The sequence below is a fragment of the Mesoplodon mirus genome (genome assembly GCF_964341445.2).
Source record: "Mesoplodon mirus genome assembly, chromosome: 18".
Taxonomy (NCBI): Eukaryota; Metazoa; Chordata; class Mammalia; order Artiodactyla; family Ziphiidae; genus Mesoplodon; species Mesoplodon mirus.
The window spans coordinates 2,416,319-2,434,067 of NC_138994.1; the positions used below are offsets into that span (position 1 = coordinate 2,416,319).

The 17,749-nt window shown below is 41.9% G+C and overlaps 1 protein-coding gene across 3 annotated transcripts in view; it reads left to right on the top strand.

The window, feature by feature from the left end:
* Positions 1 to 1,243: 1,243 nt before the first annotated feature.
* Positions 1,244 to 17,749, top strand: part of SKAP1 (src kinase associated phosphoprotein 1) — a 280,603-nt gene continuing 264,097 nt past the window's right edge. For all 3 annotated transcript variants that reach the window (XR_014291940.1, XM_082604463.1, XM_082604464.1), the window contains exon 1: positions 1,244 to 1,387. Coding sequence is in view for 2 of the 3 variants with exons in the window: in XM_082604463.1 (XP_082460589.1) it covers positions 1,339 to 1,387 (49 nt within the window). In the remaining variant the exon portion in view is untranslated. The remainder of the gene's footprint in view (positions 1,388 to 17,749) is intronic.

Consider the following 17,749-nt stretch of genomic DNA (forward strand, 5'->3'; position numbering starts at 1 on the left):
CATCCAGTAAAAGAGGGTCATCAGCTGTTCCTCAAGCAGGAGAAGGCTCTTCCATCTTTGTTTACGCTGGTCCTCCCACCTGGAAAGCCCTCCAGCCCCTTCAAAGTCTGGTGTTTTCAGGGGCTTCCCTGGTGGCGCAGTGGTTGAGAGTCCGCCTGCCGATGCAGAGGACACGGGTTCGTGCCCCGGTCCGGGAAGATCCCACATGCCGCGGAGCGGCTGGGCCCGTGAGCCGTGGCCGCTGAGCCTGCGTGTCCGGAGCCTGTGCTCCGCCACGGGAGAGGCCACAGCAGTGAGAGGCCTGTGTACCGCAAAAAAAAAAAAAAAAAAAAAAAAAGTCTGGTGTGTTCAGAGTCATCTCAAATGCCACACACGCCACTAGACACACATACACTGGCACTTCCCTCCTTTTCTTATCTTCATCTCCCTCCTTTTAGCGGGCGCTTTATACTTTTTTCATGGTACTTAAAAAAGAACACTCTTTAAGATACTTGTAGATTCACAGAAGCTATGATAAATAATACAGAGCTATCCTCTTTACCCAGGTAACATCGTGCAGTATCACAGGACCATACCACAGCCAGGACATGGACACCCAACACCTACTACTTTGAATGAGAGAGAAGCACCCTTCTCCACGTTCCCCCCTTTGTCAGCTCTTAGAGGGAAGGGCTGGGTCCCCCTCTCCCTCGGCTTTCTCCCTGGGCTACCCCTGCTTTTCCTTGCATCCTTTCAGACTTAGGGAGGAAGGGACGCTTTGGCTCCCTGTGTCCATTGCAGCCGGACTGCTCTGATTCTCCCCAAAGTTGGTGGCTTGAGATGATTTAGTGGGACTTATGGTCATTCCCTTGAAACGTCCTGGTTCTCCTGACAAGCGGTTCTGCCCTGGTTTTCTGCGCGTGGACGAGCGAGCTGGGTTGGAAACGACTGTGGTCCGACTTGGCGGGGACTGGCCCCGTCCTCGGATTCTGCCTCCTCGAGCCTCATTTCGGCGCCACGGTGGCTTTTCAACCTGCCCCCGAGGCCCGCTGTCCGGGACGTAGGATGGGGAGCCTGCCGGGGACGGGGTGCCTGGGGGTAGCGTCGCGTCTTTGTTTTGACCGGGGGCTGGGGGCGGGGGTGCGCGGGGCGGCCGCCTCCTCCCTCAGGCACCGCCGTGAGCGCCGCGGGCCCCGCGCACAGGTGTCGCTGACGACCCGGCGTCCCGCCCGCGGCGCGCCGCTTCCTGAGCGCGCCCCGCCCTGCGCCTCAGCCCCGCGGCGCCGGCGACAGAGGGCCAGGTGCCGCTGCAGCCCGTCCGCCCGCCCGCTCGCCCGGCCCTCTCGCGCCGCCCGCCACATGCAGGCCGCCGCCGCCCTCCCGGAGGAGATCCTTTGGCTCCTGGAAGGTAACGCCCCGCCGGGAGTCTCACGTGCCGAGCCCGGCAGCAGCCGAGACGACAGCGGCTCCCAAGGCCGGCCTTCCCCGTCAGCTCCCTCACCCACCGCCTTCTAGCACCTCGAGGCTGCCGGCGTCCTGACTCTCCAGAGCCAGCCAGCTGTTCATGCCCCGCGCAGGGTCCCTTTCACTCGCCTCAGTAACACATTTTCTTTCTCCTCAAGGCGTCTCCGCCGCCCACGTAGCCTCCAGGCTTCTGAGCAAGTTCAGGCCGCCTTCGTGGTCCCCGGGCCGCCGTGCTGGCCTTCAGGGTGTCCCTTCTCCTCGGGACGCCCTGCGTCTCTAGGTTTCGCTCTCGCCCCTCTCCCGCCCTGACTGCGTCTGTCCCGCTCGCACGGTCCCTTGACCTTCCAGCTTAGAGCGCCCCGGCTCCCACGGGGCTGTGAGGGCTCACGCGCTCCTGTCAGCCAAGGCCTGGGCGCCCAGACCCTAGGTGCCCTTCCGCGGCCTGCGGCTCTGGGGGTCCCTCGTGCACCTGGGGCCGGCGGACCCCGGTGTCACGTGTCTCCCCTTTCCAGAGGTGCCCCACTGCGGTGTGTTCAGTCGCGAGCGCTCCACACATCCCGCTGCAACACTCCAGCGTTCCAAGGTCGTCTGCTTGCCTCACACTTTTTCTGGTGAAAGTAACTTGCTGTTCCTGCAACTGACCTTCCCGGACGGACGGGGACCTGGAATCTGTGCTTGCCTAAGGGTCCCAGGAGGAAACTCTTGCGAGTGAAGCCTTTTGGCATCTATGTGACACATGGCCTGCTTTGGGCAGGTCATACTTTTGGCAAGCAGTGTTTTTTTTTTTTTTTTTTTTTCAGTTTCTCTCAATTTAATTGGTTTTATATCTCCATTATCTTGTTATCTTGGTATAAATGCCTCCTAATCAAATATTTGGCAAGTCTTTTCGGTCTGTTTGCGGCACGGTTTCCATTCTGGGTTGCTTCTCTGTAAAAGCTGCCAACGAGATATGTCTTCTGAGGTGAAGTTTCCACATTTATTTTACTTATGACCCGAGGGAATCTAAACGTTCAGAATAGAAAAGTATTTGCAGGGTAAAAGCATCATCTGGGTGTCTCAGAAGAAGCCCCCCAGCCTTGCCCTCTCCTGTTGGTTCAATCATTCCAAGTGTACAGAGAGGCTCTGCACGTCTGGTTTCCAGGAGGGCAGGAACTGTGGCAAAAGGTTTCATTCTGCCCTTGCAGGTAAAGGTATAATCTGACTCTCTTTATTGGTGTCTGTCATTTGTTGAGAGGGAACCTATCTTACAACCTAGTTCAACTAGACTTCCATTTTGTGTGCGGCCTTGCTAGAAGGTTCCTTTTAAGTTTCAGAAGCTTGCAATGACACCCACTCCGTCAGCATGTTTGATGTGCAGTTCTTTATTGTTCAAAACTGACACTTTGGTAAACAGCTCATTTCTGCACCTGCCGCCTTCCTTTAGTTTAGATTATTTTCTTGTTAGCTGACTGGTTTTAATTGAAGTCTTCAGATCTCCTCCTAAAGCAGAACCTTTGTTTGCTGACAGGTAGAGCGGGGTATGAATGGAGATTAATTGCGTGTCACATACTTCTGTATCAAACTTGCTGTGTCTTAACCATCTCTGTTGGTGCTCGGGTCTTTAGAATATACGGAGCAGCCTGAGATTAAATGTTACGGAGCTTTGTTGGTTAATATATATCTTTAAGGCTTTTTTTTTTTAAGTTTGCAATTAGAGTCTGAATCTGAAGTAGAGAGAAAAATGTGAAAGTGGGATTCAACCAATAATTCTATTGAAAAGTGTTTGAAGAATATGCTTTTGAAAGGTTCATGTAATCATAGCAACATATTGGTTGTAGGGTTTTTTTTTTTTTTTTTTTTGCGGTACATGGGCCTCTCACTGTTGTGGCCTCTCCCGTGGCGGAGCACAGGCTCTGGACGCGCAGGCTCGGTGGCCATGGCTCACGGGCCCAGCCGCTCCGCGGCATGTGGGATCTTCCCATACCGGGGCACGAACCCGTGTCCCCTGCATCGGCAGGCGGACTCTCAACCACTGCGCCACCAGGGAAGCCCGGTTTTGTTTTTTATGGAACACACTCTCTGGTGTAGACCAGCAGAATTATTCATTGTACTACAAATAATTTGTAGATATTATAAACCCATGATGGCTATCCATTTACCATCTGTTGCTGTTTGTCTCCCCACCCCAACACACACACTTTTTAAGGTTAACTGTTGACAGTTAGAAAATATGTAGGTCCTGGGCTTCCGTGGTGGCGCAGTGGTTGAGAGTCCGCCTGCCGATGCAGGGGACACGGGTTCATGCCCCGGTCCGGGAAGATCCCACATGCCGCGGAGCGGCTGGGCCCGTGAGCCATGGCCGCTGAGCCTGCGCGTCCGGAGCCCGTGCTCCGCAACGGGAGAGGCCACAGCAGTGAGAGGCCCGCGTACCGCAAAAAAAAAAAAAGAAAAAAAAGAAAAAAGAAAATATGTAGGTCCTGATCTCTATGTCGTCACTCAGTGGAGGGAGTCACAGGGTGAGAGTGCTGCTACTTTAGTGATGCCACAGGCCGTGCGGGTGGAGTTTCCACAGTGAATTAGTACTTTCATAAACCAAGGCATAAGCATCTACACAGTGATTTAACACTGGCCATCACAGCCCTAACTTAAGCGTTTATTTATTTATAACTACATGAGCATAAATGACAGGGGCATTTTTTGACATAATGTGTGTGCTTTGAAAAATCAAATACGCAAAGCATTGTGAAATTTGATGCCAAATTTTGCATAATGAAGAAGGGAACAGAAATTCTGAAGGTCTAAAATTAATTTTGTTAAATTGTAAACATTTGAAAATGTTTCATTTGACCAGCTCCACTTCTAGGAATCTGTGTTACTGAAATTAAAGGACATGCAGTATGTGTACCAGGATCCATAGTAAATGTCCATGAGTTAGGAAAGGTCAGGTGATGGTATGAATTATTCATTTTATGGAATATTTTGCAGCCATTAAAAATGTTGTGGTGGATCTGTATATATTGGCTTGGAAAGTGTCCATAACATATTTTTAAGACTAAAAAGCAAGGTACACCATAGTGTATATAATATACCATTTATGTTTGAAAACAGCAACAAAACCCCATATATTATGTATGTTTGTGTAAGGCTAGGAGGGAGGAAGAAAGAATATACACCAAGCTCCTAACATCGGTTTCCTAGGGAGGGGAGTGAGAGAGTGGGGGAGAGATTATTAATTTTATTTCATACATCTTCATGTTGTTTGAACCATGACAATGACCATGTATTACTTTTGTAATAGGAAGAAACAACCAGGAAGGTTATTTAAAACAAAAAGGAACAAAAAACGGAAAGAAGCATAGAGAGGTTAGAGTTTGGAAGGGCCATTAACCAGGGTTGTGATTATGCTTTTCTCTTGGTAGCTCTAAGGGTGTGTGGAAGGTGGGGATTTTTTTTTTTTTTTAATGCTGTCTTGGATTTTGGGCAAATATTAAAGCAGTGAGAGGTTTCTAGGGTAACTCAGGAAACATCTTCCTCAGATAGACTCTGTCAAGCTCTCATATAGAAATAGTAACTAGTCCATATCAGCAAATAAGTACCTTATAGATAAGTAAAGTGAAAGGCATTTACTGCCTTATTGAAAGAGGAGGAAATATTCAGGTCTGTTTTCAAATAATCAGGCTTCAGATGTAGAAGTTATCTTTTCGTTTTTGTTTGGTGATAACCACGCTGAAAACAAAAACAGTGGAGTGCTGGCAGTTTGCATAATCTTTGTTTCACAGATACAAACATAATCAGTTTCTTCCTTGTCTTTCTAGCCCCACTTTTGAAGTCAGAAGCACAAGAGGCAAGTATGAAGGAAGGAGAATGAATATTTCTTTAGTTCACAATTTGACTTGTGTGATAGAAAAGGGCTTACTGACTTTAATAGCTAATAGGTCGTAACTATCTACAAGGTACCTAAATCCTGCTCAAATATGGATTAGAGACAAAATAACGTCCACAACTCTGCTGCATTTAGTAGCAATTGCTGTGTTAACGCTGATTCCAATAAGCCTATGGTTACTTATTTTTTTTTTTTTTTTTTTTTTTTTGCGGTATGCGGGCCTCTCACTGCCGTGGCCTCCCCCGTTGCAGAGCACAGGCTCCGGACGCGCAGGCCCAGCGGCCATGGCTCACGGGCCCAGCCGCTCCGCGGCATATGGGATCCTCCCAGACCGGGGCACGAACCGTATCCCCTGCATCGGCAGGCGGACTCCCAACCACTGCGCCACCAGGGAGGCCCTGGTTACTTATTTTTAAACTTCCTTGGAAAGAAGAAGTCATTAATCATTTCCTTCCAGATTGTTCTCCAGATTTGTATTGGTCGATGTAGCCAACCATAAAATCCTTTTCAACATAGTAAAACTCCAACTCTGTGGAACTCGCAGGAGTGAGTTGTGCTGGATAGCAGAAGATATTCTCTTTAAGCACTCTAACTTTTTAGTATAAACATTTGTGACCAATTTTTTTCTCAGATGCAATAGGAACTTTTCACACTTCCTCAACCAACCAGTCTGTGTTCAAAGGCACCTCGTCTGAACACTATAACTCAGAGTTGTTATAGCAAATACCATTTATCATACTTTATGGGAATATTGAGTTGTTTAGGGATTTTTCTGCCATAATTGCCCCTGGACTGCTTTGTGAATGTCTATGGCTGTTTTATGTTTTAATTTTTGTCATTTTTTTTTCCTACTGTTAGACCAGGCCTGTTACTTTGCACTGCTCTCAGTGTATCTGTATCCCCAGTGCTACTGGAACATCAGATAATTAAGTTCATTGGAATTAAGAGAAGTGTGAAAGAAAGTATGAAGGGCTCTCTTGATGAACACAGTACCCAAACGGTTAGGCCTGCGCTTTGTAACACGTGCTGTGGGTGCCAAGCGTCATTTTTACTTAATTTTTGATACTGGGTTGTCTTCTAGGTAGGTGATGTTATTGTTCGGTTGAATTCTGAAAGGTATATGACCATACTTCTATTTCTTTTTTGTTAAATTTCTTGGTTATAAGAGCAATAATGCTCATTGTAGAAAATGTAGAAAACACAAGGATATACAGCCACCCATAGTCAACGATTGTTAAATTTCCATTTATTTCTTTCAGTTATTATTTATACATACTTTAAAAGTTGTGACATATTGTGTGTATAGTTTTGTAAACTGATTTTTCCACTGATAGTTTTTCATTTGCTATGGTCTCCTGGGCATTTTCTTAGATCACTAAGTTCTTTTTTTTCTTTTGAGTGATTTTGAAGTTATACATCCTGGTTTTATTCCACTGTTAGTTTTACCTTTATGGGGGAAAAAAAACCAAAAAAAATTTCCCTCTGATTAGCAACGTTAAGAATGAAACAATATCTTCTAGCTCTTTCCTCCTGTATGAAATGTGAAATTGCTGATATAATCTTGGATTTTAGACTCAGAGAATTATTAATGTTTTATTGTGTATATTAGATTACAATAATTATTTTTTGACATTTGCATAATATTTAAAACCATAGCTATAATAATATTTTTTCTTCCTGTTTAACTTGTTCATTGCTTACTTTTTGTATCATGGCTTTTTCATTCTTGAACTCTTTATCTCTTAGATATTTAGACTTTGCTAGAACGGTAGCCACTGGCTGCATGTGGCTATTTAAATTTAAATGGACTAAAATTAAATAAAACTAAAAAAATCAGTTATGCAATTGCACTAGCTACATTTCAGCTGCTCAGTAGCCACAGTGCCTGCTGTATTGGACAGTGCATAAAAGCCTACTAGATGACAATTGAGAATATAATGCTGAGTGAATTTCTCAGGAAGGGTACTTTGATAGTCCCCCTACTGAGCCCCTCCAAGCTTGAGTATGTGTCTATCTAGTTTCATATAAACTTAGCTGTGGGCATGAGGTTCTAGGGTGACACTCTTTCCCTTTCTTCACCTTTCTCTCAACTTAACCTCTCGAAGTTTTACCCTTATCTTCTGGTCTTCGATTTTGTGGAGGAAAAGTCTGATACCAGCCTGATATATTTCTTTTATAACCCATTCCTCCCACTGCCTGCCTGGATGTTTATAGGATATTTTTCTTTGCCCTCAAAAATGTCACTAGATAATTTCAAGGTTTTAGACTTTTTAATAATTTTGTCTGGTATGTAGTGAACCCTTTTGATCTAAAGACTCAGGTCTTTAACTTGAGAATGTTTTTTCTGTTGTCATTGCTTCTACTCCATCTCTTTTATTCTGTCATACTAGGATTTATATTATAAATATATTAGGCCCCTGATCTAGTCTCTGTGTTTCATCTCTTTTATTGTCTCATCCATCAGTGACTTCATTACAGTTTTAAATTCAGCATTTATTTATTTAAAAAAAATTTCCATGTATTCTTTCCTCATCACTCATTGTTTCATTTTCATTACATCTGTAAATCTGGCTTATAGGCATAATGACTTTTTGAATGTTGTTGAAAATATGATTAGAAATTTTCTAAACATTTCTGTTCTTTAATAATAAATCTACCTCAGAGGGAGACATTTTCTCTAGTTCTTCAAGATATAGTTTTCTTTTTGAACTTTGTTTTCTCATAGGTCCTGTATATATTTTTTGTGATAAGTTTGCCTAGGTTCAAATCCTGACTCTGCCACTTTCTTACTAGTATTTAACTTTGGGTCTTAGCTGTAAAATGGGGATAAAAATAGTACCTATCTCATAGAATTTATATGAGGAATAAAGGACTAAATATTTGAAAAGAACTTAGAATAATATCTAGAATGTATTACACACCATATGTTTGGTAAATAAAATTAAAAATTTTTTTTTTCTTTGAGGAAGTCCTATTGATCTCTCTTCTTGCAGTTGCCTCTCCACAGGAAAACTCCTAGGCATGGCCTTTTTTTAAAAAAAAAATAAATTATTTATTTCATTTATTTATTTTTGGCTGCACTTGGGCTCAGTAGTTGGGCTCTAGAGTGCAGGCTTCAGTAGTTGTGGTGCACGGGTTTAGTTGCTCCGTGGCATGTGGGATCTTCCTGGACCAGGGATCGAACCCGTGTCCCCTGTACTGGCAGGCAGATTCTTAACCACTGCACCACCAGGGCAGTCCCTAGGCATGGCCTTTTGCTTGGGTTGGTGGTTCATCCTTGCTACTCCAAATTAAGGGAGGTTTGTAGGGGTTCTTTCAGGATCTTCTTCATTTCCTTCCTTCCTTGGATCAGAGTCCAGTGATTATTTCTATGAGAAACTTTTTGGAGAAAAGAGAGAGGAAGTTAGCTTCCCTGCTAACTTAAGAAAGACATGTGTTCCTTACCTTGTTATAGAATGCTTTGTATGTGTGTGTGTTTGTGTAAAGATAGTATTTTTGTACTACTTGTCAGTTGAAAAAAAATGAAAGGTTTAATCTTCCCCTTCTCCCTTTCTGTTTTTATAAACAGAACTATTTTTTTAATTGGTAGAAATATTTTAGTTTCATTGTGGGTATAGCCTAGATGTTAACTGGGCTGCCCAGGCCTTTTGAACTCTAGGCAAGATCTACTCCCCATTGTGGAAGCCCAAACATCTCCTCAAGATCTGGGTAATTCTCAAGGGGCATGCATTCTCAAGGTTACTTTTGCTTCCAGGGTCCCCTCCTTCCATGTGTGCTTTCTGTAGGCCTAAACTAGCGGTTCCCAAATGGGGTGATTTTGTCCCATGGGAGCATTTGGCAACACTTGGAGACATTTTTTGTTGTCACAGCTGGGGAGGGTGCTATTGGCACCTAATGGGTAGAGGCCAGGGATGCTGCTCAGCTTCCTACAATGCATAGGATAGCCTCCACAACAAAGAATTATCCAGCCCCAAATGTCATTAGTGCCAGTGTTGAGAAACCATGGCCTTGACATATATCCTGGCCTTCAATTTCCACAAAGACCTACCCACATGAAGTCTCTGTGAGTGTAGAAGACATCACTGGAGAGTCAGAGGGTGCAGGGAGAGGGAGGAAGCGTTTCCACTGCAGTAATGCAAACGATTTCAAATTGAATATTAGGCATTCCTTTTCCTAAACCTCCTTTTCCCACTCCAATCATCAGACAGTGCCTTCTGGCCTTTCACCTGATGTAGTTCTCAACCTTATGCTTTCTCACTGGCACTTTCTCCCTTTATCCTATCTGGAGCAAAACAAAAAAAAAATTTTTTTCCCCTTGCTGCATGGAAAGGTAGTTTAGCTATCTGTTTAGTGGTTTAGGTTCCCACCAACACCCACACATGGAGAAACAAATTACTTTGCCAAACCATGGCAATTCTCTTCCTAAGAGGAATTCTAGTGCCAGCTATTAAGATAATAACATTTTTACCTCATTATATAAGTGTAATACTTAAACAATTTTTAATCATTTTAAATACAGGAAAAATAAGTTTCAAGTTTTACCATCATCTGAGAATCTTAACGTATTGACATAAGTATCATAGATCTAATTTTTTCACGTTATAAACCATTACACTGTACAGAAATCCTATAATTTCTGCTATGTTTATTCATATTTATTTCCCCTGTGTTTCCAAGTTCATTGCTTGCTTTTCCAGTTTGTCAGTGCTGCATTATAGGTTAGGTGATTATAACAGATGGCTTTTCAGGTTTGGAGTCTTTGAGTTCCACTGTTTAATTTTACTATCCAGCTTTTACATGGAACATAGGACAGATGTGGGCTTAGACACAGAGTGGTCTTAGCATCCAGAGAGCAAGCTTTCCTGAAGGCTTATGGCTTTGATAAAATCATTTATGAATTACTTAAATTCTCATCTAGGGTCTCCTCCTAACATTGTTGATATTCTAATATTAGTATGTTATAGGGAAATAAAATTTTTATTCACATAATAGGAGCTTTACTAAAATGTATCCAGTGGCACATATTTATACATACTTAAACCAATATAGTAGTTGAGTTGGAATTAATTAAGGTACTGTATATTATACTTCAAGTATGAGGAGTGTCCTGGATACTTAGAAAGCTACAGAAAATCTCTCTGAACTGCATTGTAACAAATGTCCTTAAAATCACTCTCTCTTTAAAGTAAATTTTCCTTTTTGATAACTCTTTGTGTGAGCCTCTTCATCCATCGATTCCTCCCTCTCTTTCTTTCTTCCTTCCTTCCCAGTACTTTATTAAGGTATGATTTATGTACATAAAATGCACTAATGTTAAGTGTTACAACGGGATGACTTTCATGTATGTATGTCTGTGTGACTGTGTGACTACAACCCACATCAAGACATAAACGTTTCCATCTCCCTAGAAAGTTTCCTTTCCAGTTCTGGAACTTCATAGATCAGTATGATCTCTTTTGAGTCTGTCCTCAGCATAATGTTTTTGAGAGTTATCCATGTTGTTCTGTGTATCAGATTTATCTTATCCTTTTGCTAAGTAGTATTCCATTGTGTGAATATTCCACAGTTTGTTTATCCATTCTTCTTCTGATGAACATTGAGTTGTTCAGTTTTGAGTTATTATGAATATAGCTGCTATGAGCATTCTTGTATAACTTGTTTTGTAACATAAACACTCATTTATCCTGGATAAATATCTAGGAGTGGAATTACTTGGTTGTAGGGTATGAATACATTTAATTTTATTGGAAACTCCAGTTTCCCAAAGTGATTGTACCTATTTTACAATCCCACCAACAGTGTATGAGAATTCCAAGTGCTCCATTTCCTCACCAACACTTGATGTTGTGGTCTTTTTATTTTTAGATATTCTGGTAGATGTTATGGTCCATGTATTTTTTTAATTACAAAAATAACTTATGGATACATTTTTATTGTAGAATATTTGCACAACATACAAGTATATAAACTACTTGACCTAGCCACAGCAGTCAGACAAGAAAAAGAAATAAAAGGTATCCAAGTTGGAAGGGAAGAGGTAAAATTGTCATTATATGCAGATGACATGATACTCTATAGAGAAGACCCTAAAGGCTCCACAAAAAAACTATTAGAACTATTAAATGAATTCAGCAAGGTAGCAGATTACAAGATTAATATACAGAAATCTGTTGAATTTTTTTTACACTAACAATGAAATATAAGAAAGAGAAAGGGAAAAAACAATCAAAATAATCCCATTTAAAATTGTGTCGAAAAAATACCTAGGAATAAACCTAACCAAGGAGGTGAAAGACCTATATGCAGAGAACTATAAAACAATGATAAAAGAAATTGAAAATGATTCAAAAAAATGGAAAGATAGCCCATGCTCTTTGATTGGAAGAATTAATATTGTTAAAATGGCCATACTACCCACAGCAACATACAGATTTAATGTGATCCCTATCAAACTACCCATGACATTTTTCACACAACTAGAACAAATAATCTTAAATTTTTTTATGGAACCACAAAAGACCCAGAATTTCCAAAGCAATCCTGAGGAAAAAGAACAAAGCTGGAGGCATAACCCTCCCAGGCTTCAGACAGTATTCAAAGCTATAGTAATCAAAACAGCGTGGTAGGGCTTCCCTGGTGGCACAGTGGTTAAGAATCTGCCTGCCCTCCCTCGGCCTTACTCCAGGGGCTTTTGCTGTAAAGCGCCTGGCATTGCCGGAGGGTACATGAACGAGCACGCATCCCTCCCCAGGGAGACCGCTGTCCTGTGGGGCCCACTCGTGGGGCTGACAGCACATGTCTGGTGGGGTCGGACACGTTCTTTTCTGTACCTGCTGACGGGCGACGCTTAAACAGGGTAGAGGCGTCGGCAACCGGTAAGCGAGAGATGCCACACATGCCCGGAAGAGCCAGAATAAAATGCTAAAGTCCGGTGTAATTGGAACACGGAGCTCGCGTCCAAAGAAACACAAACCAAACAGTTTTGTTACGGCATAATTTCTAACTGATAAGTACCAGAACATGTCAGAGGTTTCCTGTTGTTTGGCAGGAATGCTAACTCGGGGTTTTATTTCGCCTCAGAAAAAAAAAAAAAGAATCTGCCTGCCAATGCAGGGGACACGGGTTCGAGCCCTGGTCCCGGAAGATCCCACATGCTGTGGAGCAACTAAGCCTGTGCACCACAACTACTGAGCCTGCGCTCTAGAGCCCACGAGCCACAACTCCTCAGCCCGTGGGCCACAACTACTGAAGCCTGTGCGTCTAGAGCCTGTGCTCTGCAATAAGAGAAGCCACCGCAATGAGAAGGCCACGCACCACAACGAAGAGTAGCCCCCACTTGCTGCAACTAGAGAAAGCCTGCATGCAGCAGCAAAGACCCAACACAGCCAAAAATAAATAAATAAAATAAATAAATTTATTTTTAAAAACCCCAGCATGGCACTGGCACAAGAACAGACCTATAGATCAATGGAACGGAATAGAGAGCCGAGAAATAAACACATACTTCAGGTCAATTAATCTTTGACAAAGGAAGCAAGCATATACACTGGAGAAAAGACAGCCTCTTCAGAGAGGTGGGCAGCCTCATGTAAATCAATAACGTACATTAGAACACTCCCTCACATCATACACAAAAATAACTCAGAATGGCTTAAAGACTTAAATACAAGACATGACATCATAGGACGCCTAGAAGAGAATACAGGCAAAACATTCTCTGACATAAATCGTAGCAGTGTTTTCTTAGATCAGTCTCCCAAGGCAATAGAAATAAAAGCAAAAGTAAACAAATGGGTCCTAATCAAACTTATAAGCGTTTGCACAGCAAAGGAAACCATAAACAAAACAAAACAAAAAGCCTAACAGAATGGGAAAAAATATTTGCAACCTGTGGGACCAACAAGGGCTTAATTTCCAAAATATACAAACAGCTTATACAACTCAATATGAAAAAAAACAAAACAACTCAATCCAAAAAGTGGGCAGAAGAACTAAATAGACATTTCTACAAAGAAGGCAACCAGATGGGCAACAGGCACATGAAAAGATGCTCACCATCGCTAATTATTAGAGAAATGCAAATCAAAACTACAACGAGGTATCACCTCACACCAGTCAGAATGGCCATCATCAAAGAGTCTACAAATAATAAATACTGGAGAGGGTGTGGAGAAAAGGGAATCCTCTTACACTGTTGGTGGGAATGTAAATTGGTGCAGCCACTATGGAGAACAGTATGGAGGTTCCTTAAAAAACTAAAAATAGAACTACCATATGATCCAGCAATTGCACTCTCGGGCATATATCTGGAAAAGACAAAAACTCTAATTTGAAAAGATATATGCACCCCAGTGTTGATAGCAACACTATTTACAATAGCCAAGAGATGGAAGCAACCTAAGTGTCCATCAACAGATGAATGGACAAAGAAGATGTGATACACACACACACACACACACACACACAATGGAATATTACTCATCCATAAAAGGAATGAAATATTGCAATTTGCAGCAACATGGATGGGCCTAGAGATTATTGTACCAAGTGAAGTAAGTCAGAGAAAGACAAATATTATATATCACTTATATGTGGAATCTAAAAAAATAATACAAATGGACTTATTTACGAAACAGAAACAGACTCACAGACATAGGAAACAAACTTATGGTTACCAAAGGAGAAGGTGGGGTGGTGTAAATTAGGAGTATGGTGTTAACAGATATGCACCACTATATATAAAATAGATAAACAAGGATGTACTCTATAGCACAGGGAGCTATATTCAATATCTTGTAATAACCTATAATGGAAAAGAATCTGAAAAGAGTATATATATATATATATATATCTGAATCACTTTGCTGTATACCTGAAGCTAACACAATATTGTAAATCAACTATAGTTCAATGAAAAAAAAAAGTATATAGACTACTTGGTTTTTTAACATAGCACCATTGAATACCTTTCCATATGAATCTATGTATATATTCATGTATATATATTCATTTTTAAACTGCTGCACAGTATTCCAAAATTTTTTAACTGTTCACCTACTGAAGGATGTTTAGATCATTTCCAGATTTTTTTGTATTTCCACAGTGCTGTAGAGAACATATCTGCATCTTTGTGTACATATGAAAATATTTCTGTAGGATAGATTCTTAGACTCTCAAATGGAAGATTGCAGAAGTGTTAATCCTAGATTTGTAGACTAGCCAGTAGTTAAAACTTAATCCAAAGTACTATCTGTGTTTTCGTTCCTGGTTTTTGTTTTCTCTGTACTGTGAGTATATAGGTATTGTCATTTTTTTCCCCTTCAGGAGGTAAGAGAATGAAAAATACAAACACACATTTCTTGGGTCATGGGGCAGAAACAATCAGCAGGTTGAAGCAAACCACAACCAGAACATGCTGACAGTTTCTCTATTGTATGCTGACAACTTCCTGCAAGCCAAAACAAAGCTGGTGGGTATGACTTTAACCTTGCCAACAAGTTTTACCTCTTAACAAAAAGCAAAAAATATATGCCTTAAGGATTAAAACTAATTGCCAGATTGAAAATTTAATGCAAGGTTTAAAACAAGTTCTAAGCAAACTAAAAGTCATTTTCCCCCACTGTGATACTTTTATTTAATTGGTGTGAAAATAGGCAAGACAAGGTTTCTATGAAGTCTTCCATCGTTAGAATAGAAAAATTAACACTAAAGTTTCAGAGGTTTGATTTTAGTGAGATATTTAAGTCACTGCAGAAATACTAATGGTCAGATACCTTCAGGATATTTGTAACAAGGAATCCGAAATTATTATTTTTTGTTTGTTTCTACCAGAAGCTGTCAATGAGACTTTGTAGAAGTTGGATCAGCAACCAGGCTGTTTTTTTCTGTAAAATAGCAGTATGTTACATAAAGGGATAGTTGTGACATTTAATTAAATACCCAGACAAATAGAATACTCAGGTATCTAGAATGAAATGTGGCCTTATGTTACTTCCAAGGTAGAGATTGTTTTGGTTTGGCGGGCATGATGTGCTAGGCATGGCAAAGTGGGTGGACATAGTCTGTTACTGGAAAGGACTTCTTACTGTTAGCGGCTCACTCAAGGAAGTCCCGAGGATGATGCAGATCTTTACCCCCTGCCTACCGCATCAGTCCAAGCAAAGGACTCCTGGGATGGGTCCCTGAGAGGACTCCCTCCTCCCTTTGATATCCCCTTCTCTTCTCCACAATCTCAACAAACATTTTCTACACCCCTCCTTTCTCCATACAGGCTCCCATCTCCATCCTAGAGGGGTGATGTCTCATCTTTAAGGCTTTAACTCCTTCAAAGTGTTCAGAGTGAAGCATCTATAAGATAAATTAGACATTTTGATTAGAAAAAAACGCTAGGTATCATTGAAAATTTAAGAGATGAGGCTGAAGTAGTATCCTGCTCCTACAATTTTTAAAAAAATAGTGAATAGATTGTTTTCTAACGTTTACTTAGGTATTTTCTTTTAGACCCCTTTTTTTATGGGAAAAAGAACCATGTTCTTCAGGTTGATTTCCAGGGCAGCCCATTTTTAAAAACTATTTTGTGTCCCTCTTTGTCAGTGGGAACACACCCTTTATCCCCTGTTCCCTAAGTCCAAGCTCTGATGTTGGTGTTGTGACTGGGGAGTGACTCCAGTGGGCAGGACTGGGAAAGGTATGAGGAGCTGGGCGGGAGCTAGGTTGGGGTTCCCAGGATTAGGGAGGAGACTATTTAATGAGCCAGAATGAGAGCAGGAATGGGCCTCACCTAGCGGGGAGGTGAGAGCCAGTGCAGGGACCCAGAGCAAAAGAGAACAGAATTTCCTCTCATCTCCCTCTCTTCCTCTCCTGTCTCCTTACTTCCGACCCCATCTCCCATTGAGAGCGTGGCTGCCAACAGGCTTGGACGTGCTATGATAAGAGGAGGGGGCTATGAGATGGGGTGAGGAGTGATGATGGAAGTCAGCAGGAGGTTGTTGAAGTATAGTGACTATCAAAGCAGCAGCAATGAGAGAATGGATATTTCTGTGATTGTGTTCAGCCAGGACAACCATTCACACTTAAAAAGTGTTTGCAAGTACTTGGGGACTTTTTAAAAAAACATCTAAATAGAGGGTCTGAAATACTGCCCAGCATTAAACTTAATAGAGTTAATTTGGTGAGTCATTTTAGCCTATGCCAACACTTTTTGCATGTAGACAAAAATCTCATATTTTCTTGGGTATAATGCCAATATAGGCAGAAATTCACGGCACCCTTCTTTTCAGAAATGTGAGTTCAGGGCCTCCCTGGTGGCGCAGTGGTTGAGAGTCCGCCTGCCGATGCAGGGGATACGGGTTCGTGCCCCGGTCTGGGAGGATCCCATATGCCGCGGAGCGGCTGGGCCCGTGAGCCATGGCCGCTGGGCCTGCGCATCCGGAGCCTGTGCTCCGCAACGGGAGAGGCCACAACAGTGAGAGGCCCACATACCGCAAAAGGAAAAAAAAAAAAAAAAAAAAAAAAAAAAAAAAAAGAAATGTGAGTTCTGCTTTAGTAGTTCAAATACTTTTGCAAAATATCCCCTCTAGGAACACTTTGATTGGTTTTTGGTTGGTGGAATTGTTTTCAGCAGCATTTGGCCATTCATCCTGCCTTCAAATAGAAGATTGATTGAAGCAAACTTTTGAGTTTTAGAAACAATATATCAACAAAAAAATTGTAACTGTTAAAGAACACCAACTTAAATATTTTGTTCTTTCTATGTATTAGGAGCATTACTTAGAAAACAGATGGAGGCAACCTTTATTTTTCACTAGTTTGAAAAATGTTACACATAGGATGTCATTCTTCTCCAAATAGAAGAGTAGCCTCATAAATGGACAAGGTCAGAGGTTTGGGAGGATGTCAGAGACTTTCACCAGTCTACAGAACCTAGGGATCTTGGGTGCATCCTGTCAAGTCAGAATCTTTTCATCTGGCCTTAGGCCGTGCAGTGGTTTCTCCCAGTGCTGTGATGATTATATCATGTCTACAGGGTTCCACATACCCTCTGTCCCCTTGTCCTTCTTTGTTTTCTTTTTCTATCTTCTTTTCCTACTCTGGTTTGCTGGAATAGATATCCATAAGTTGCCTGGAAGCTGAGGGAATCTACGTTTTAGGGAAGCTGTGAATTATAATAGGAAGATGCATCTTTGCCAGAGCTGTTTACCTTTTAACCATGAGACTTAAAATCATTGTATATTACTTTTAGTACAAATACTGTATATTGCTACAAGCTTGCCTTCCAGAATAATCTTTCATCACTGTCCTCTCACCCCTAACCTTTATATGTTCTGCCCTCCAAGTCAGAATTCTTTCCGTCTCTCCAACTGAACTAAGATCTATCACCTCAGGACCTTTGCACATAATGTTCCCACGCTTATGCCATTCTTTCCCTCATTCTACCACCTCCTC